At 50.5% G+C, this 22400-nt stretch overlaps 1 protein-coding gene across 1 annotated transcript in view; it reads left to right on the top strand.

The window, feature by feature from the left end:
• The window catches only part of POLA1 (DNA polymerase alpha 1, catalytic subunit), a 408365-nt gene that overhangs the window by 10324 nt on the left and 375641 nt on the right, over positions 1 to 22400 (top strand). Inside the window, exons 3-8 of the mRNA XM_073667407.1 lie at positions 1452 to 1548; positions 3013 to 3087; positions 3272 to 3387; positions 11021 to 11086; positions 19274 to 19378; positions 19479 to 19659. Coding sequence (XP_073523508.1) covers positions 1452 to 1548; positions 3013 to 3087; positions 3272 to 3387; positions 11021 to 11086; positions 19274 to 19378; positions 19479 to 19659 — 640 coding nt within the window. The remainder of the gene's footprint in view (positions 1 to 1451; positions 1549 to 3012; positions 3088 to 3271; positions 3388 to 11020; positions 11087 to 19273; positions 19379 to 19478; positions 19660 to 22400) is intronic.

The following is a 22400-nucleotide window of genomic DNA, read 5'->3' as shown; positions in this document are numbered from 1 at the left end:
GAAAAAATGATGGAATCACTCAATTCTGAGGAAAAAATGATGGAATCATGAAAAACAAACACACAAAAGAGCACTCCAATACATAACTAGTATTTTGTTGCACCACCTCTGGCTTTAATAACAGCTTGCAGTCTCTGAGGCATGGACTTAATGAGTGACAAACAGTACTCTTCATCAATCTGGCTCCAACTTTCTCTGATTGCTGTTGCCAGATAAGCTTTGCAGGCTGGAGCCTTGTCATGGACCATTTTCTTCAACTTCCACCAAAGATTTTCAATTGAATTGAGATCCGGACTATTTGCAGGCCATGACATTGACCTTATGTGTCTTCTTTCAAGGAATGTTTTTACTCTATGGCAGGATGCATTATCATCTTGAAAAATGATGTCATCCATCCCCAAACATCCTTTCAATTGATGGGATAAGAAAACTGAGTTTGATAATCCTCTCCTTTGTTTCAATTAACATCTCTCGTGTTGGAGCCATGATTCATGTCAGTCCACTTGGTGGAACAGCTCTCCAAGGTGTGATCACTCCTTTTTAGATGCAGACTAACGAGCAGATCTAATTTGATGCAGGTGTTAGTTTTGGAAATTAAAATTTACAGGGTGATTCCATAATTTTTTCCCTCTGCTTGGTCTTACCCTTACAACATTTTTTTTTCTTGATTTCTTTTAGTGTTTCTTAAAGCCCTAAAGTTGCCATTTGAAATGACTTTAGTTTTGTGCCATGTCTGTGATCTGCTTTTTTTCAACAACATTAAACAACTGAATGAACATCCTCCGAGCCCGGTGATTCCATAACTTTTGCCAGGGGTTGTATATATTATTTTTGTTTATTTCCCCTGTAACTGAGACTGGAATATTAGCCCCAGTTACAGGTGAAATTTAGCTTCCTGCATTCATAGCAGAGCTGACAGGGCCTCTTAGAACACAGCAGCTGTTGCTCCCTTTTTCACCTAGCAATCACATGATCACTGTGTTCAGAGGAGGAAGCAATCTCAGTGCTACCTAATTTGTATACAGAATGCTTGTTCAACTTTTGTGTACTGTTATCAGGAAGGCATAAATGGTAATAAATTATGGCTGCCTTCTCTTTGAGGAGTCTGACTGTGTCTGACAACCAGCTCTCTACCCCCACAACTGCATGAATTCCTGCAAGATGTTTACAGAATATAGTGTAAACCTCCCGAATGTTATTAGTCTATGGGGAGTCCAGAAGTAGATAACGTTTATTATGTCAGAGATTAATATAAAATTAATGTCAGTATTTTTGGGAGGGAGATTTGTTAGTTTGATGACTAGAATATCACTACATGTTGCACAATTCTTGTCATCAAAAGTGACTGAGTTCCACATGGAAGCACTGGATTCTTATGTACATGGAGTTTAAGGCCCATATGTATGATCATCTCTGTGTATATGGTTAACATTTACCTGTTTTGCTGTGAGGTGGAAGATATGACAAGTATTTATGAAGAGGTGGACGAGGAGTCTTACTCAAAGATAGTTCGTGAACGCCAAGATGATGACTGGATAGTGGATGATGGTAAGCCAGCTCTGCTTTAAATTTGCTATTGTGTTGCATGTCCGCTAGTTTGATATAGTACTGATTGAGAAGGTTACCTTCTGATTGAAGTCTAATGCTCACCCAGCTTGGCCTGGTTACTGATTTTGTTTCCACAGTTGTACCCTAAGCATTCTTATTTACTTACAGATCTCTCAATACCATAGGTGAAGTTCATAGCAAGAACCTGGGCTACAAATTTTGGTTTGGGCTGTCCACAAATTTGGCAGTGGCAGTCCAAAGGAAAACTCCTCTTGTGTCCCCAGGTGCAGTTTGTTTTTAAAACAGAAAAACTGCGCTTGACTCACTCTCCCTGGGTCCAACTTTGAGTCTCCGCCGCTGATCCTGGTGTCTACTATGGTCTGCAATGCTGACATCATGTCGACAGCACTGCAGCCAATCGCTGAGCTCCGTGGCATATGCGGTCTACTTGGGCAGGGTTGCTCACCTCAATGGCTACAGTGCTGTTGATAGTAACAGACACCAGGAGCAGCAGCGGAGACTTGGTGATTGTTTAAAATGAAAGCACCACTCCAGCGTTTTGTTGTTTTTTATTTCAGTGCTGGAGTGGTTCTTCTAATTTAAGGTCCCTGACCCTAGTTTTATACTTACCTGCTGCTGTCATCTTCTATTGCAGCCGCTCCGATTGGTCTCCAGGAGTTTGTGACCTGCTGTATTGCTCCAGTGTTTGCTTGGCGAGCCGGAGGTCACTTTTCAATGCAAGTCTATGAGAGCCATGTTGTGGCCTTGTTCTGACTCTCTCATTGACTAGCATTGAGAGCTTGTGAAGTAGCTTCTGACTTCCGGCCACTCAGAAGTTGGGTCACAAGATAGCACCGAAAAATGGTGAAGATGGTGCCGGATGGCTATAGGACTAGGGTCGGGGACCTTAAATTAGAAGCAGCACTCCAGCACTGAAGAAAACAAAAAACGCTGGAGTGGTACTTTAATTAGTAGCTCCACAAAGCCTCCGTGTTACCAGACCATCCCATCATCACACTACCTTTTCATGTCCTAAAGAAATGTGCTCCTTCCCTTTAGTATATGAAAAAGCATGTGTGGCTCCTCTGCGTGATCGCGCTGCTCTCAGCCTGCTCATTTTAGACAACAGGGGTGGGAATTAACAGCACATCACTTACAGGAAATTGGTGAGCAGTGGGCATGGCCCCGAGGATATCACAATGCACCATGGGAAGGTGTGTGTGGGGGGCAAGTACTGCCAGTTTAACACCAGCTGGCTTCCAGGCTGCGCCCACATTCACCCGCAATGTAGATGTGTGTAATCTACCAAGCAGAGACACTAGGAGGCAGAGCAGAGGTAATAAGCATATGGTTGCAGAGAAAAATATTGAAACTTAAGCAATACTTGAGAACAAGTGAGTCTGCAACCTTATTTTAACTTTTATTGAAAACTTAATTATCTATGGTGTCTACTCTGGTTTACAGATGGGGCAGGTTATGTGGAAGATGGAAGAGAAATTTTTGATGATGACCTGGCTGAAGATGTGCATACTGACAAAGGTATATGATGGTTTTTTATACACATTTAATCCTTTTGTGTGACCACGGCCTTCTAATTCCGCAGCGTCCACAACAAAATTTTCACCTTTCTGCAATTGCTATACTTATGTAACATTGTGAAGGGGCTGTCCAACAAATAAATATCACATTTCTGAATGAATTTAATTAAAAAAAATTTTTGCAGGAAAAAAAGGCAAGGGTGCCGTAAAAGACAAACCTAATGTGAAGAAGTCGTCTGTATCCAAACCAAGCGATATCAAATCAATGTTTATGGCCAGTGCTGGGAAAAAAACTACAGATGTAAGTTACTTCTTTGTATATTCTTTTTCTGTCAAGGTGCAGCTTCTTAACAGTCAGGCCACATGGGGTAAATTGAGGAAATGGCTGTTTTGTGTAACAAGTATTATTTGTGTGTTACCACTTTTCAGATCACTGATGGTCAATCCTACACTGGGCTGCTTCTGTCATTTTGATAAAATCACTGTTCTCTGGTGCAGATCTAGCAGTGCTCTGAATACTGAGCTCTATAACCCTGCCCACACCAGTGATTGCCAGCATTCTGCCCATGTACAGTGTACACAGAGACCCTCCAATCATTGGTGGGGGTGGGATTATACAGAGCTCATGAATATGGAGGACTACCTGTTAAAAACTTTAGTAGTCCACCTGCTGCTAAAACACTGATATTATCAAAACTACAGTAAGCAGCCCAGTAAGCGACACATCACTGTAATCAGGGTCTCAGTCTTTACTTTATTCTGCTCTCAGATTAGGTGGCAAACACCTGGTGACAAATTCTCTTTAAGACTGCCCATTATATGTAATGTTTTGCATCCCCTCCTAAGGCTATGTTCACATTAGGCTTTTTTTCAGTGTTTTTTTTTTCTCCAGCAATACCTGATCTCTTGGCAGGAAAGAAGCTACATCAAAAATGCGTTTTTTGGTGCGTTTTTCAGGATCCCAAAGTTCAACTTTGCTTCAACCACAGAAGCATGAACACAGGTCACCAATGCAAGACATATGTGAAACCATATTAACCAGAATTACAAATGTAACGGGGGAGGTGAATTGTTGAGGAATAGTTTTTCTAAGACACTGGCAGTTCATTGAGTTTGTAGGACTATATTTTCACACTATGGTCTGCCATTGAGTTACTCAGAGATTGTTCAATTTCACACCTCCATGGGCCACAGGTATTGTTCGATCTCACATCTAGCTCAGCCAATGTTTACATTTTACACATCACTAATTTAATTAAACTGTCCTAATCCAAACTGACATCTCAGGTGACCAAGACAAGATGGTAAAATCACAGAAATAAATGAGATTCACATACTGCTGTACTTGCTTTTTTTTCACTAAAAACCTAATGGCTATGTTCACACTAGGCGGTTTTTTTTCTTCACCACTCCTTACTTTCAATGGGTACATGCGCTGTGTCTCTGCTGTATGTTCCCCCTGTCCTGGGTGCATGAGCTGTATGTTCCCCCTGTCCTGGGTGCATGAGCTGTATGTTCCCCCTGTCCTGGGTACATGAGCTGTGTCTCTGCTGTATGTTCCCCCTGTCCTGGGTGCATGCACTGTGTCTCTGCTGTGCGCCCCCCTGTCCTGGGTGCATGAGCTGTATGTTCCCCCTGTCCTGGGTACATGCGCTGTGTCTTTGCTGTATGTTCCCCCTGTCCTGGGTTCATGAGCTGTGTCTTTGCTGTATGTTCCCCCTGTCCTGGGTTCATGAGCTGTGTCTCTGCTGTATGTTCCCCCTGTCCTGGGTGCATGCGCTGTGTCTCTGCTGTATGTTCCCTCTGTCCTGGGTGCATGCGCTGTGTCTCTGCTGTACGCCCCCCTGTGCTGGGTGCATGCGCTGTGTCTCTGCTGTATGTTCCCCCCTGTCCTGGGTGCATGCGCTGTATGTTCCCCCTGTCCTGGGTACATGAGCTGTGTCTCTGCTGTACGCCCCCCTGTGCTGGGTGCATGCGCTGTGTCTCTGCTGTATGTTCCCCCCTGTCCTGGGTGCATGCGCTGTGTCTCTGCTGTACGCCCCCCTGTTCTGGGTGCATGAGCTGTATGTTCCCCCTGTCCTGGGTACATGAGCTGTGTTTCTGCTGTACGCCCCCCTGTCCTGGGTACATGCTCTGTGTTTCTGCTGTACGCCCCCCTGTCCTGGGTACATGCTCTGTGTTTCTGCTGTACGCCCCCCTGTCCTGGGTGAATGCGCTGTGTCTCTGCTGTACGCCCCCCTGTCCTGGGTACGTGCTCTGTGTTTCTGCTGTACGCCCCCCTGTCCTGGGTGCGTGCGCTGTGCGTCTGCTGTGTGTCTGCTGTACGCCCCCCTGTCCTGGGTACGTGCTCTGTGTTTCTGCTGTACGCCCCCCTGTCCTGGGTGAATGCGCTGTGTCTTTGCTGTACGCCCCCCTGTCCTGGGTACATGCTCTGTGTCTCTGCTGTACGCCCCCCTGTCCTGGGTGCGTGCGCTGTGTCTCTGCTGTACGCCCCCCTGTCCTGGGTACGTGCGCTGTGTCTCTGCTGTACGCCCCCCTGTCCTGGGTGCGTGCGCTGTGTCTCTGCTGTACGCCCCCCTGTCCTGGGTGCGTGCGCTGTGTCTCTGCTGTACGCCCCCCTGTCCTGGGTGCGTGCGCTGTGTCTCTGCTGTACGCCCCCCTGTCCTGGGTGCATGCGCTGTGTCTCTGCTGTATGTTCCCCCTGTCCTGGGTGCATACGCTGTGTCTCTGCTGTACGTCCTCCTGTCCTGGGTTCGTGCGCTGTGTCTCTGCTGTACGCCCTCCTGTTCCGGGTACGTGCGCTGTGTCTCTGCTGTACTCCCCTCCCTTCTTGTTCTGGGCACGTGCGCTGTGTCTCTGCTGTAGGGCCCCCTGTCCTGGGTACGTGCGCTGTGTCTCTGCTGTAGGCCTCCCTGTTCTGGGTACGTGCACTGTGTCTCTACTGTATGTTCCCCCTGTCCTGGGTACATGCGATGTGTCTCTGCTGTATGTTCCCCCCTGTCCTGGGTGCATGAGCTGTATGTTCCCCCTGTCCTGGGTACGTGCGCTGTGTCTCTGCTGTAGGCCTCCCTGTCCTGGGTGCATGAGCTGTGTCTCTGCTGTATGTTCCCCCTGTCCTGGGTACATGAGCTGTGTCTCTGCTGTACGCCCCCCTGTCCTGGGTACATGAGCTGTGTCTCTGCTGTATGTTCCCCCTGTCCTGGGTACATGAGCTGTGTCTCTGCTGTACGCCCCCCTGTCCTGGGTACATGAGCTGTGTCTCTGCTGTACGCCCCCCTGTCCTGGGTACATGAGCTGTGTCTCTGCTGTATGTTCCCCCTGTCCTGGGTGCATGCGCTGTGTCTCTGCTGTATGTTCCCCCTGTCCTGGGTACATGAGCTGTGTCTCTGCTGTATGTTCCCCCTGTCCTGGGTGCATGCGCTGTGTCTCTGCTGTACGCCCCCCTGTCCTGGGTGCATGAGCTGTATGTTCCCCCTGTCCTGGGTACATGAGCTGTGTCTCTGCTGTATGCCCCCCTGTCCTGGGTACGTGTGCTGTGTCTATGCTGTACGCCCCCCTGTCCTGGGTACATGCGCTGTGTCTCTGCTGTATGTTCCCCCTGTCCTGGGTGCATGCGCTGTGTCTCTGCTGTACGCCCCCCTGTCCTGGGTGCATGCGCTGTGTCTCTGCTGTACGCCCCCCTGTCCTGGGTACCTGCGCTGTGTCTCTGCTGTACTCCCCCCTGTTCTGGGTACGTGCACTGTGTCTTAACTGTAGGCCCTCCTGTTCCGGGTATGTGCGCTGTGTCTCTGCTGTAGGCCCCCCTGTCCTGGGTGCATGCGCTGTGTCTCTGCTGTACGCCCCCCTGTCCTGGGTGCATGAGCTGTATGTACCCCCTGTCCTGGGTACATGCGCTGTGTCTCTGCTGTATGTTCCCCCTGTCCTGGGTGCATGAGCTGTGTCTCTGCTGTATGTTACCCCTGTCCTGGGTGCATGCGCTGTGTCTCTGCTGTACGCCCCCCTGTCCTGGGTGCATGACCTGTATGTTCCCCCTGTCCTGGGTTCATGAGCTGTGTCTCTGCTGTATGTTCCCCCTGTCCTGGGTGCATGAGCTGTGTCTCTGCTGTATGTTCCCCCTGTCCTGGGTGCATGCGCTGTGTCTCTGCGGTATGTTTCCCCTGTCCTGGGTGCATGCGCTGTGTGTCTGCTGTACGCCCCCCTGTCCTGGGTGCATGCGCTGTTTCTGCTGTACGCCCCCCTGTCCTGGGTGAATGCACTGTGTCTCTGCTGTATGTTCCCCCTGTCCTGGGTGCATGCGCTGTGTCTCTGCGGTATGTTTCCCCTGTCCTGGGTGCATGCGCTGTGTGTCTGCTGTACGCCCCCCTGTCTTGGGTGCATGCGCTGTTTCTGCTGTACGCCCCCCTGTCCTGGGTGAATGCGCTGTGTCTCTGCTGTATGTTCCCCCTGTCCTGGGTGCATGCGCTGTGTCTCTGCTGTACGCCCCCCTGTCTTGGGTGCATGCGCTGTGTCTCTGCTGTACGCCCCCCTGTCCTGGGTGCCTGCGCTGTGTCTCTGCTGTACGCAACCCTGTCCTGGGTACGTGCTCTGTGTCTCTGCTGTACGCCCCCCTGTCCTGGGTGTGTGCGCTGTGTCTCTGCTGTACGCCACCCTGTCCTGGGTGCGTGCGCTGTGTGTCTGCTGTACGCCCCCCTGTCCTGGGCGCGTGCGCTGTGTCTGCTGTACGCCCCCCTGTCCTGGGCGCGTGCGCTGTGTGTCTGCTGTACGCCCCCCTGTCCTGGGTGCATGAGCTGTGTCTCTGCTGTATGTTCCCCCTGTCCTGGGTGCATGCGCTGTGTCTCTGCTGTATGTTCCCCCTGTCCTGGGTTCATGAGCCGTGTCTCTGCTGTATGTTCCCTCTGTCCTGGGTGCATGCGCTGTGTCTCTGCTGTATGTTCCCTCTGTCCTGGGTGCGTGCGCTGTGTGTCTGCTGTACGCCCCCCTGTCCTGGGTGCGTGCGCTGTGTGTCTGCTGTACGCCCCCCTGTCCTGGGTGCGTGCGCTGTGTGTCTGCTGTACGCCCCCCTGTCCTGGGTGCGTGCGCTGTATGCCTGCTGTACGCCCCCCTGTCCTGGGTGCATGAGCTGTGTCTCTGCTGTATGTTCCCCCTGTCCTGGGTGCATGAGCTGTGTCTCTGCTGTATGTTCCCCCTGTCCTGGGTGCATGAGCTGTGTCTCTGCTGTATGTTCCCCCTGTCCTGGGTGCATGCGCTGTGTCTCTGCTGTACGCCCCCCTGTCCTGGGTGCATGCGCTGTGTCTCTGCTGTAAGTTTCCCCTGTCCTGGGTGCATGCGCTGTATGTTCCCCCTGTCCTGGGTGCATGCGCTGTGTCTCTGCTGTATGTTTCCCCTGTCCTGGGTGCATGCGCTGTGTGTCTGCTGTACGCCCCCCTGTCCTGGGTGCATGCGCTGTGTTTCTGCTGTACGCCCCCCTGTCCTGGGTGCATGCGCTGTGTTTCTGCTGTACGCCCCCCTGTCCTGGGTGAATGCGCTGTGTCTCTGCTGTACGCCCCCCTGTCCTGGGTACATGCTCTGTGTTTCTGCTGTACGCCCCCCTGTCCTGGGTGCGTGCTCTGTCTCTCTGCTGTACGCCCCCCTGTCCCGGGTGCGTGCGCTGTGTGTCTGCTGTACGCCCCCCTGTCCCGGGTGCGTGCGCTGTGTGTCTGCTGTACGCCCCCCTGTCCCGGGCGCGTGCGCTGTGTGTCTGCTGTACGCCCCCCTGTCCCGGGCGCGTGCGCCGTGTGTCTGCTGTACGCCTCCCTGTCCCGGGCGCGTGCGCCGTGTGTCTGCTGTATGCCCCCCTGTCCTGGGCGCGTGCGCCGTGTGTCTGCTGTACGCCCCCCTGTCCTGGGTGCGTGCGCCGTGTGTCTGCTGTACACCCCCCTGTCCTGGGTGCGTGCGCCGTGTGTCTGCTGTACGCCCCCCTGTCCTGGGTGCGTGCGCCGTGTGTCTGCTGTACGCCCCCCTGTCCTGGGTGCGTGCGCCGTGTGTCTGCTGTACGCCCCCCTGTCCTGGGTACGTGCGCCGTGTCTCTGCTGTACGCCCCCCTGTCCTGGGTACGTGCGCCGTGTCTCTGCTGTACGCCCCCCTGTCCTGGGTACGTGCGCCGTGTCTCTGCTGTACGCCCCCCTGTCCTGGGTGCATGAGCTGTATGTTCCCCCTGTCCTGGGTGCGTGCGCTGTGTCTCTGCTGTATGTTCCCCCTGTCCTGGGTGCATGCGCTGTGTCTCTGCTGTATGTTTCCCCTGTCCTGGGTGCATGAGCTGTATGTTCCCCCTGTCCTGGGTGCGTGCGCTGTGTCTCTGCTGTATGTTCCCCCTGTCCTGGGTGCATGCGCTGTGTCTCTGCTGTATGTTTCCCCTGTCCTGGGTACATGCGCTGTGTCTCTGCTGTATGTTTCCCCTGTCCTGGGTGCATGAGCTGTGTCTCTGCTGTATGTTCCCCCTGTCCTGGGTGCATGAGCTGTGTCTCTGCTGTATGTTCCCCCTGTCCTGGGTGCATGCGCTGTGTCTCTTCTGTATGTTTCCCCTGTCCTGGGTACATGCGCTGTGTCTCTGCTGTATGTTTCCCCTGTCCTGGGTGCATGCGCTGTGCCTCTGCTGTACGCCCCCCTGTCCTGGGTGCATGAGCTGTATGTTCCCCCTGTCCTGGGTGCGTGCGCTGTGTCTCTGCTGTACGCCCCCCTGTCCTGGGTGCGTGCGCTGTGTCTCTGCTGTACGCCCCCCTGTCCTGGGTGCGTGCGCTGTGTCTCTGCTGTACGCCCCCCTGTTCTGGGTGCGTGCGCTGTGTGTCTGCTGTACGCACCCCTGTCCTGGGTGCGTGCGCTGTGTCTCTGCTGTATGTTCCCCCTGTCCTGGGTGCATGCGCTGTGTCTCTGCTGTATGTTCCTCCTGTCCTAGGTACGTGCGCTGTGTCTCTGCTGTACGCCCCCCTGTCCTGGGTGCGTGCGCTGTGTGTCTGCTGTATGTTCCCCCTGTCCTGGGTGCATGCGCTGTGTCTGCTGTATGTTCCCCCTGTCCTAGGTACATGCGCTGTGTCTCTACTGTACGCCCCCCTGTCCTGGGTACGTGCGCTGTGTCTCTGCTGTACGCCCCCCTGTCCTGGGTACGTGCGCTGTGTCTCTGCTGTACGCCCCCCTGTCCTGGGTACGTGCGCTGTGTCTCTGCTGTACGCCCCCCTGTCCTGGGTACGTGCGCTGTGTCTCTGCTGTACGCCCCCCTGTCCTAGGTACGTGCGCGGTGTCTCTGCTGTATGTTCCCCCTGTCCTGGGTGCATGCGCTGTGTCTCTGCTGTATGTTCCCCCTGTCCTGGGTGCATGCGCTGTGTCTCTGCTGTACGCCCCCCTGTCCTGGGTGCATGCGCTGTGCCTCTGCTGTACGCCCCCCTGTCCTGGGTGCATGAGCTGTATGTTCCCCCTGTCCTGGGTTCATGAGCTGTGTGTCTGCTGTACGCCCCCCTGTCCTGGGTGCGTGCGCTGTGTGTCTGCTGTACGCCCCCCTGTCCTGGGTGCGTGCGCTGTGTGTCTGCTGTACGCCCCCCTGTCCTGGGTGCGTGCGCTGTGTGTCTGCTGTACGCCCCCCTGTCCTGGGTGCGTGCGCTGTGTCTCTGCTGTACGCCCCCCTGTCCTGGGTACGTGCGCTGTGTCTCTGCTGTACCCCCCCTGTCCTGGGTACGTGCGCTGTGTCTCTGCTGTATTCCCCCTGTCCTGGGTATGTATATTCCTTTGTGTCATACATTACAGCAATGTAAGAGGTAGGTCGGGCTACTGAGGGAATGGTTTAGCCACGTGCCCACACGTTGATAGTACGGTATAAAAGGAGAAAATGCATTAACCCGTAGCCTATATAAATACTGCTATCTGGATGAGGGTAATATTAGTAATGTTGTGTATTTTCTTTGTAGCATAAAGCTGTGGACTTGTCAAAAGATGATCTATTGGGTGATTTACTTCAAGACCTGAAATCTCAGGTATGATTTTTAAATAGTTTCTATGACTTTGATTTCACTCAACCTCCATTCATCTAGGTGACTCCGGAGTCGCAGTGACACATGATTTTTTCATTGAAAGTTTCTTACAAGGTCACTTTGTCCTTATAATTATATATTAAATGAAAAGACTTTATCTAGTATAGTTGTGGGGGTCGTGATGACATTCCACTCGTCCTCCAGTCACTCCAAATTAAGGCTATGAGCATGGGTCAACCATTCAAAGAATGAGTCAGACAACAAGCTGGTTCAAACTCAGAGCACGCTCAAAAGACTACTGCAGACAACGTTCTCAGCAATGTTCTGTGTTTATTCCTACATACACAAACCTAAATACACTACATAATGGGGAGGGGAAAGGGGTTGTCCGGGGCGGGGTAAGCCATGAAAGTCCAGTGTCTGGCCACTCCTGATTGGTCTACATCTCCTTATCTCAGTCTCTGGGCAGATATTGCAGCCGTCAGCTTATAATCTTGTTTCGTTTCTCTGAAATAAGTCTTGGCAACACTGGAACTGTCTTAGTTTAAGTTTCGATTTGAGTAATACGTAGCAAGGAAAGCTTATTGTTATAAGACACAAAATGGTGGTTAGTACATAAGCAAAGCGTATAAAAGTAGAGAAAATATATATACATTCTTTTTTACCCTGACATTCCCCCCTAAACACTAAGCTTTCCCTTGCTTCGAGGCCTTTGAGACTGTCCATGTGTGGGGAGAGGGGAGGTGGATTTCTTCACCCAATCATCTTAGAAGCTGCCCCCTTATGGGGCGCCCCCGAACAATTGAGCCCTACCCTGGGTGACACATGGAGTTCTCCCAACTGTCCCTAAACTAAATCTCTCAATTGGACTTTGTCATGGGGGGGCTGGTCAGGCTTGTTCAAAGGAGTGTATTTCTCCATATCTTCTCTTGATTCAGAAAGGTCCCGGAGGTTGGGACAGCATTGGTTATAGCTTTCCTGTATAAGGGGACTATGCAGCACAGGATCACCAGGCCCAATACTAGTAGACCTCCCATTACTAGACAAACTTGTTGGAGGAATCCCTTGAGCCCTCCCAACCAACCTGAGAAGAAGGAGGTATCTACCCCTGTGTGGTAGCTGTCCACCCTGGGACAGACAGTAAGCATATGGAAAGGATATAGAAGAAGGTAGTCATCTTTTATAGACTCGTTCTGTCTGTCTTGCAGTGGGAGGCGTGAATACAGGTGCTCTTGCCCTCAAGCTTCAGAGCCGTCGGGGTGGTGAGAAGCACAGTGTACGGTCCCTCGAACTGCGGCTGGAGGCAGTCTTTCCGGACAAACTTCTTTACATACACTAGATCGCCTGGGATGAAATCATGTACTGCATCACCTGTAGATTCTGGGAGAGAAGCAGATACTGGAGAGCGGGTGTTAGTCAATTCTCTAGACAAGGCAATCACAAATTTTACCACTCTATCATGTGTTTCAGACAACTCTTGGGGCCTAATCTCTCCTATCTTGGGTGGGGTCCCAAACAAAATTTTATAGGGAGTCAGCCCATGTTTGGCCTGAGGAGTGTGTGTGATATGATACAATACTATGGGGAGTAGGTCGGGCCAGGGGAGGGGATGATCTTAGGTCATTTTCAAGAGCTGGGTCTTGAGTGTGGAATTCATTCTCTCCACTTTGCCTGAACTGGCAGGATGGTATGGAGTGTGGAGGCCCAAATCTGTTCCCAACATGTTCCAGAGTTCTTCGTAGATATTTGCTGTGAAAGCTGGTCCTTGATCCGATTCTATGACTTGGGGAACTCCAAATCTGCAGGCAATTTCGGTGATCAGTTTCTTGGCTGTGACTTTAGCAGTCATGTTGACAACCGGGTAGGCCTCGGGCCAGGCTGAGAACATATCCACGGCTACCAAAACGTACTCCTATTTTCCTGCTTTAGGCATTTGGATATGGTCGACTTGTATTCTCTGCCAAGGGTAGTCTGGTTTAGCCAGGTGTTGGAGAGGGACCCGTGCCGTACACGTTGGGTTGCAGGTAGCGCAGACAGAGCAGGATTTTGAGTACGCAGTCACAGCGGAAGAGATTCCGGGTGCAAAGTACAGTTTCTTGATACATGCCAAGGCTTGATTCTTTCCTCTGTGTGTAGGCCCGTGAGCCCATGCTGCCACAGCTGAGTACATGCGTCTAGGCAAGCAAGGCTTCCCATCCACTTGGTAAAGAGTCGAGTTGACCTTTGAATCTTTGCGACCTGCCAGCACAGCTCCTGCCGCTTTCCATTGCTTGACTTCTTCAGTGGGGGGTCTTCCTTTGTTCCTCACACAATTTTTCTTCAGGCATCCTGACCCCCCTGGATTCCACTCGTGTCTCCGCTGGACTTGTATGGTCTTCCGCCGGCTGTTCTTTGGCTCTTGCTCTAGTGAGCGCCACAGCTACTGTTTGCAGGGTCTCCCCCATCTCTTCTTCCTTTTCCTGCCACTTTGATGACACATTCTCCACTGCTGCAGTCTTGGCTGCTTGGTCAGCTAGGTGGTTGCCCCTGGCTTCTCTGGATTCTAGTCTTCCATGAGCCTTGACCTTGATAACAGCAACCTGAATGGGTAGTTCCAGGGCCTTCATTAGGGCCTTAATCCATGAGACATGTTTCACTGGTGTACCTGCAGCTGTGATGAATCCTCTAGACTTCCACAAGAGTCCAGAATCATTGCAAATTCCATGTCCATACCTGGAATCGGTATATATATATTCACCTTTGTTCCTGCTGCCAGGTGGCAGGCCTCTGTGAGAGCCACAAGTTCAGCTTCTTGTGCAGACATGTATGGTGGTAGAGCTTCAGCCTTGAGGACTGTTAGGTCCGTTGTGACAGCATATCCCGTGTGGAACTTCCCTTGAGGGTCTGCGAGCGGATGTGCCACCATATTCTCTGGAGCAGAAGTCTCTTCCTGCAAAATTTTTATACAATCATGAGGTTCCACCAATGGACCTTCACCCTCTTCACCTTCCCCCCTAGAAGGTGGAAGCAAAGTGGCAGGATTGATAGTCAGACATCTGGTAAATGTTATATTGGAGGGCAACAATAGGGAACACTGCAGCCGCAGGTGTCTTTGGTTGGTTAGATGTTTCGGAGATGTTTGTTGCAGAACAGCTGAGAGATCATGGCCGGCCTGTATAACTAGATCATGTCCAAGGACGATATTAGCTGACTTGTCAAGGAGGATGTGAGCAGCGTGGACCGCCTTAAGGCACGTGGGGGTAGTTCGGGCGACAGGGTCCAGGCGGGCTGAGTAGTAGCCCAAAGGCCGATACTTAAGATCATAGCGTTGTGCTAGAACTCCAGAGGCATGACCTTCCGATTCCGAGACAAAAAGGGGAAATGGCTGAGTATAGTCTGGTAAGCCCAAGGCCGGGGCAGAGACAACAGCCTGTTTAAGGCGGTCAAAACATAGTCTGTGTTGATGAGAAACACGTGGATCTTCAGCATGAAGCCAAACTGAGCCTTCATCCTTGAGACAGTCGTACAGAGGTTGTATGGTCATCATCATGAGAGGGAAGGCTTTAAGAACACAGCGGTCTTCAGTCCCTTGTTCGGAATGAGGGTCCCGCAAAAGAAGCTCCATACTATGGTTTCCGAAGGTAATTGTTGCCTTCATCCGCTCTAAGAGATCGGCTCCCAACAGGTTGACAGGGCAAGTTTCAGAGACCAAGAATCTTGTGAGTACTCCGGTGAACGGTCCTGCAGACACAGGGACTGTGAGTGGAGAGGAAATATGTTGGCCTTCCACCCCTACACAGATGAGGGTATCCGGTGATAGGGATACAGAAGAAGGGAGCTGTGCAGAGGAAATGACAGATGTGGCCGCCCCAGTGTCCACCAGGAACTCCAGTGGTTGATGGTCCACCTGTAAAGTGACAGTCCCACAGGCGGCCGTGAGATGCGTAGCCGGGAAAGTGGACCCTGGTTGACCGAGCCGTCATTGGCGTGGATGAGATGGTTCACGGGAAGGTCCATGGTTGTGTGGACCGTCACGGAACGACCGGTCATGGTACTGTCTGCGGGTTGGACAGTCTCTGAGGATGTGGTCAAGGCTACCACACTCCCAACACAACATTCGTCCTTCAGAATCACGAGATTGTCTTCTGTTTCTAGATGGTCCCTTGTCATCTCTTCTGTCTTGTTTTCTATATGTGGGAGGAGTATTATCACCTGTGCCTTTAACCATTACCCACTTGATTCCATGTTGGTTGCCAGGGGGTGGGTAGCTTTCTTGAGCTTGATATACCATGGCAGGAGCGGTTTTCTTCTTTGGCTTAGTATCCTTTTTCATTTTTAGCATTGATTTTTGGAAAGCTTTAACGATGTCCACCGCGTCGTTGAAAGAAGAAGAACGAATCTCGGGCCGTACTCTCAGGACTTCATCTCTGAGAGCGTCTTGTAGGCCATCTACTAGGGCCTGAACCAACAGGGCGGCCTGCGTCTTGACGTGAGGACTGTATCCGAGATCCTCAAAATGCATGCTGAGTCTTGCAGCATATCTTTCCACAGATTCATCAGGGTCTTGTTGAACATCTTGTACAGACCCAGCTTGATCTGACAAGCAATCCTGAGCCCAGGCCTTTAACTGTTTCATGTATTCTAGGCCGGATTCATACGTACTAAGGGATCCTGCTTTTGTGGAATCCATGGCCTTTTCGATAGTGGGCAAGAAATATTCCTTGGCCTTCACAGATGTGATACCTGCCAAATCAGCCCAGGTTGCACCATAAATGGCTCTGGTTGTGTCCAAGCGTCTAGCATACTGCATGGGAGATTTATCGGGATCAGGAAGCTTTGAGACCAGAGTGTCTACTTGTACTGGGGTAAAGGGTTGATATTTAATCATCCCTAAAGGTCCAGGAACTTGTTGAGGACCGGGCAGCGTCGCTTGTTCCTTGGTGGTGTTTGGGGTGGCCGCTAGGGAGGATTCTTCAGGCAACAGAACCGCATTGGGAATCGGTGTCGGGGAGGAGGTTGCCACTAGTAGCTCAAGGGCCAAAGGCATAGCAACATGAACTGCTGGACTACGGACACAGACAATGCGTATCGAGTCCAATCCATGAGGGAGGGTCTCTACGCCTTCCTTGAGGGCCAGTACGTGTTCCTCCATGCACGGCCCGAGTGGGTAGCCGAAAATTCCAGAAGATATGAGTGGTATCGTTAAAGTGCGTCTGGGCATATCCTGATGACTCAATTTTCCTGCATGAAGGAGTACTGAACGGATGGTAGATGCGAGAGTGGAACGTGACTCTTCAGGGTTCCGGGAGTCATAAACAGGACCCACTGCATGTATGATGACATCAGCGGGCAGTTTACCCGCACGGGTGACTAAGGTCTGGCCTTGTGAAAGCCCTCCGTTTTCGGCTAAGTGAGCCTGGCATTCTGCAGCTAGAGTAGAACCAGCAGCAAGGGAAATTTTGCGAGCCAATCCTCCAACATGGCTCATACAGGTGTTTGCAGGGTTGACTATGGCCCCCACCCGATGTGTAAGGATGTCACCATAGCCTATTGACAGAGTGACAGGGCGTCCTGATGGGTCTACTAGATTACGGGAGCGGCAGGGGTCCCAGACTTCTGAGGGGCTGGGGGGTGGTGTTCTTTCAGCAGTTGCTTGGAGCAAGGGCCGGAGTACGGGTAATGGATGTGGGGTGGAGGATGCCATAGGAGACGTATGGGGTAAAGGAGGGGGGACTGGAGTATCTTGAGCCCATCCCTCATCTGGCTCCGTATTGTCTTGAGTAACAGTATGTTGGCGGAGGGAGAGCAGTCTGGCCTGAAATTCTGGGGAGTTGAGGAGGATATCCCCAGGGTTGTGGGTGACTCCCATAGGAAACAGGGGAAGCGTCTCAGCATCGTGGACTGGAGCAGAGGGTGTCACATTAGTTTCAGATGGGTGCTCTGGGACTGCGGGCTTTTCCACCTGTGCTGGTGGCCGGTAATATGCACCGGACGGATCTAGTAGTGGATATAGGCCGGATTGGGGCTTTCCGGGCCTCCCACAACAAGTAAGAGGTGTAGCAAGATGGCCGTGGGAGGGAGGAGGTGGAGTGGGATTGTTCTTGGAGGCAGGAAAAGGTGTAGTAAGATGGCCGTTGGAGGGAGGAGGTGGAGTGGGATTGTTCTTGGAGGCAGGAAAAGGTGTAGTAAGATGGCCGTTGGAGGGAGGAGTTAGAGTGGGAGTGGGAATGTTCTTGGAGGCAGGCTGGGCATCGTGCCATGGGCGGCCCGCCCCACAGACACAGCAGAACTCCGCCCAGGGTGGGTTTTGCTCTCCACACCCCCGACACGTCCACCCCTCCGGTGATTTGTTGTCGGCACCATTATAGGGCGGTGGCTGAGGGCTCGGTGTAGTGACAGGCATCAAAGGTGCAACGGCCATTTTGGGGGCACATAACAAATCACAGTCTGCAGCTTTCATGTATCCGAACAAAGGCTCGGCATTCTTTGCCCCCCCCCCACACCATCTACTTCTTTCCAGCCTTCAGACTTCAAATCACTCGCTACTCTAAGATGTGCTTGAGCCTGGTGCAGAAGTCCTCACCCAGCTTTCCCAATTTCTGTGTAACACATTCTTTCTACACTGAAAGTTAAAGCCTGCCTGTACTGGATAAGCTTATCATGTTATACAAATTCCTAACATTCTTCTTGCCTTCCCGTAACTCCACTAATTGGCTTAACTCCCACAGCAGCATTCCGCAACTTACGAGATCTTTCAAATTTGAATATACGCAACATTTTCTTATAGAATGCAATGATCTGTCGCGACTCAGATCACTGGTGCAGTCTACAGGTCGCCACCCGTCAGTGTAGAGTACTCCTCAATACACTGATAAGACAGAGAGACCCCTCATCTATCCCTTTTTCCTAACCTTGAATGGCGACTTTACAGTACGACTCACCACGGCACCCTGACTGACAGCAGAACCCCTCCTTATGAGGTTTCTCTGTATAAGACGAAGAGTACACCTCAATTCGTCACAGATCCTGACAGCAGAACACCTCCTTATGAGGTTTCTCTGTATAAGACGAAGAGTACACCTCAATTCGTCACAGATCCTGACAGCAGAACCACTCCTTATGAGGTTTCTCTGTATAAGACGAAGAGTACACCTCAATTCGTCACAGATCCTGACAGCAGAACACCTCCTTATGAGGTTTCTCTGTATAAGACGAAGAGTACACCTCAATTCGTCACAGATCCTTTCTCCCTTACACTACAATTCAGGAATGCTTTGAAACCTCGATTATCAGTTACGGGAGGCAGCTATCTAAAGAGAGTTCACTGACCGGAGGAGGAGGAGATGGTGTTCACACGAGCACGCGCAGGCATGCGGCGTCACTCGTTTTAACACTTGCTGGTTCAGGACGTGGTGCGGGACGCCTGAGGTCTCACCACTCGACCGATCACCCACCCAGATCCAACCTGACAGCCCCACAGAAACCGCTGCGGCTGACACACAGGCAAGTGAGACATATAAAATACATCTCAACTTACCGTGTTCGATGGAGGTTGATCAGGCCTCAAATTCAGCCACCGCGGTCACCACCAGGGAAATCAGCGATATGGGTCCGGGAGGGCGGCGTACCGCTAGCCACGCCGCACGTTGAGCGCCATTTGTGGGGGTCGTGATGACATTCCACTCGTCCTCCAGTCACTCCAAATTAAGGCTATGAGCATGGGTCAACCATTCAAAGAATGAGTCAGACAACAAGCTGGTTCAAACTCAGAGCACGCTCAAAAGACTACTACAGACAACGTTCTCAGCAATGTTCTGTGTTTATTCCTACATACACAAGCCTAAATACACTACATAATGGGGAGGGGAAAGGGGTTGTCCGGGGCGGGGTAAGCCATGAAAGTCCAGTGTCTGGCCACTCCTGATTGGTCCACATCTCCTTATCTCAGTCTCTGGGCAGATATTGCAGCCGTCAGCTTATAATCTTGTTTCGTTTCTCTGAAATAAGTCTTGGCAACACTGGAACTGTCTTAGTTTAAGTTGCGATTTGAGTAATACGTAGCAAGGAAAGCTTATTGTTATAAGACACAAAATGGTGGTTAGTACATAAGCAAAGCGTATAAAAGTATAAAAGTAGAGAAAATATATATACATTCTTTTTTACCCTGACATTGTGACTTTCTGTTTTTCATTTTTTTTCCTTCCTACCTAGCCAACACAAATGACTCCACCACCGGTAATAACACTAAAGAAGAAGAGACCTGCAGGGGTACCACTTAACCCTTTTTCAATGCCTGCTGCATCTCCACCTTCCAGGGTAACAATCCAAAAACATGCACCCCAACAAAAAGCTTATTTTCTTTAAATACTTCTTGAAAAAGTGTTTTATTGGTTTATTTTTTTTAAATATATATTAGGCTTCTCCAGCTAATCGCAGAAAACCCCCTCCAGTACCCAAGCAGGAATATGACTCTGCTCCTCCTAAAGAGGCTAAAGCGACCTCCCCTAAAAAAGCGAAGATAAAACAAGATCCTGACAGCAGTACTAAAGATGTTTCAAAAAATAAACATGTGGTCAAGTTGGAAGAGACCGCAAAAGGTATTACAAAGCTAAATTGATTAAAACTAAAAAAGTTTTAGATATGAAGTAGGTATAGTGATAAGGCATGTCAAAAACGCACATATTTTACGCTGCGTGTTTCCTGCCAAGAGATGGCAGAAATGATGTAGAAATTTCTGCACCAAATACTTAGCGTGCACATACCCTAAACAAAAAGGGCGATATCTCTGGAACCATATGATGAATTTAAACAAAACAAAAACAAACAAACAAACAAAAATAAAAAGTGGAATACTTAGGCTGCGTGCCCACTATGCTTTTTTCAAGCTTTTTTGCCGCGGAATTTCCGCAGTGAAAACGCTTAAAAAAAGCTTGGTAAGCCGTGCCCCATGGTCCCCAATGATAATCCTTATGTGCTGTGCACATGCTGCGGAAATTTCCTCTGTGGATTATCATTGCGGAAAAATATGCAGCATGTCTATTAATTTTGCGGACACGCAGAGTAATTGCCGCCATTGACTTGCATTGAATCGCATAATATCCGCATGAGCACATGTGCACATGCGGATATTAAGCGATTCAATGTGTGGATGGTACGTCGGTCTGGAGAAGAGGAGACTCTCCTCCAGACTCAGGTACCATAGAACCTGAAAAAAAGAATTTAAAATAAAAAATAAAGATTATACTTGCCTTCTGATGGCCCCCGGTGTTTTCTCCGCTACGTCTGGTGTCTTGTACAGCTCGCAGTGGTGTGAAAGGACCTGCGGTGACGTAATTTAGTCATGTGACAGATCGCGTGACCTTGAGCAGGCCACCAGCTGCCATGGAAACCCATCTGCTCCCTGCGGTATTATGCAATTCTACCAGGTTTGGACCTTTCTAAGGCTATGTGCCCAAGATGCAGAAAAGCTCTGGATTTTTTCCTGAGCATTTCTGCATCTCCCTGTCAGAAAAAACGCGTGCGGATTGTACATGCAGATTGTACATGCGTTTTTCCTGCCAGGGACATGTGGATGTGAAGCGTTCTTCACTTGCATTTCTGCATGCGGGTTGACAAGCGCTTTTCCAAGCGATTTTAGCATCACTTGGAAAGTGCTTGACAACTTGGTCACACTATATAAAATCCATGCAAACTGCATGGATTTATATACTGTGGCCTTAAAGAATGGTAAAAAAAAAAATAAATTTATAGTTACCTTCTGATGGCCCCCGGAGTCTTGCTTCGCTCCGTCCTGGCTTGCCGGCTGCTCGCGGTACACTGAAGGACCTGCCGACGTCAGCGTTGCGTGACCCGTCACATGACTAAATGACGTCACCGCAGGTCCTTCAGTCCACCGCGATCTGCCAGCAAACGAAGACAAGCACACCGGGGGACAACAGAAGGTAAATATATTTATCTTTTATTTTATTCTTTTTTTTTACAGGTTCTATGGTACCTGGGTCTGGAGGAGAGTCTCTTCTCCTCCACTCCCGGGTACCATCTGCACATTGAAACGCTTGGATTCTGCATGTACAGATGCAGTCTTGCGGAATCCATGCGTTCCAATGAAAGTCAATGGCGGCGAAAACGCTGCGCTTCAGCAAAATAATTGGTAGTGCTGCGTTTTTTTCCGCAATGATAACCCGCAGCGGAAATTTCCGCAGCATGTGCACAGCACATGCGGATTATCATTGGGGGACATGGCAGACCTTCTACCAAGCGTTTAAGCATTTCTGCAGCGTTTTTGCCTCTGCGGAAACGCTTAAAAAACGCATCGTGGGCACACAACCTAAGAGCTATTCCCATTGCTAAATATCTGATGAAAAGTGGCTAAATTGTGGGGGTCGTGATGACATTCCACTCGTCCTCCAGTCACTCCAAATTCAAACTATGAGCATGGGTCAACCATTCAAAGAATGAGTCAGACAACAAGCTGGTTCAAACTCAGAGCATGCTCAAAAGACTACTACAGACAACGTTCTCAGCAATGTTCTGTGTTTATTCCTACATACACAAACCTAAATACACTACATAATGGGGAGGGGATAGGGGTTGTCCGGAGCGGGGCAAGCCATGAAAGTCCAGTGTCTGGCCACTCCTGATTGGTCCACATCTCCTTATCTCAGTCTCTGGGCAGATATTGCAGCCGTCAGCTTATAATCTTGTTTCGTTTCTCTGAAATAAGTCTTGGCAACACTGGAACTGTCTTAGTTTAAGTTTCGATTTGAGTAATATGTAGCAAGGAAAGCTTATTGTTATAAGACACAAAATGGTGGTTAGTACATTAGCAAAAAAGCGTATAAAAGTTACAAAAATATATATTCTCTTTTACCTCGACATTCCCCCCTAAACACTAAGCTTTCCCTTGCTTCGGGGCCTTTGAGACTGTCCATGTGTGGGGAGAGGGGAGGTGGATTTCTTCACCCAATCATCTTAGAAGCTGCCCCCTTATGGGACGCCCCCAGACAATCGAGCCCTATCCTGGGTGACACATGGAGTTCTCCCAACTGTCCCTAAACTAAATCTCTCAATTGAACTTTGTCATGGGGGGGCTGGTCAGACTTGTTCAAAGGAGTGTATTTCTCCATATCTTCTCTTGATTCAGAAAGGTCCCGGAGGTTGGGACAGCATTGGTTATATTTTTCCTGTATAAGGGGACTATGCAGCACAGGACCACCAGGCCCAATACTAATTGACCTCCCATTACTAGACAAACTTGTTGGAGGAATCCCTTGAGCCCTCCCAACCAACCTGAAAAGAAGGAGATATCTACCCCTGTGTGGTAGCTGTCCACCCTGGG

This window comes from Phyllobates terribilis, unplaced genomic scaffold (genome assembly GCF_046119375.1).
Source record: "Phyllobates terribilis strain yellow unplaced genomic scaffold, ASM4611937v1 Scaffold_2__4_contigs__length_985480577, whole genome shotgun sequence".
NCBI classification, from domain to species: Eukaryota; Metazoa; Chordata; class Amphibia; order Anura; family Dendrobatidae; genus Phyllobates; species Phyllobates terribilis.
This window is presented reverse-complemented; position numbering and strand designations above follow the sequence as displayed.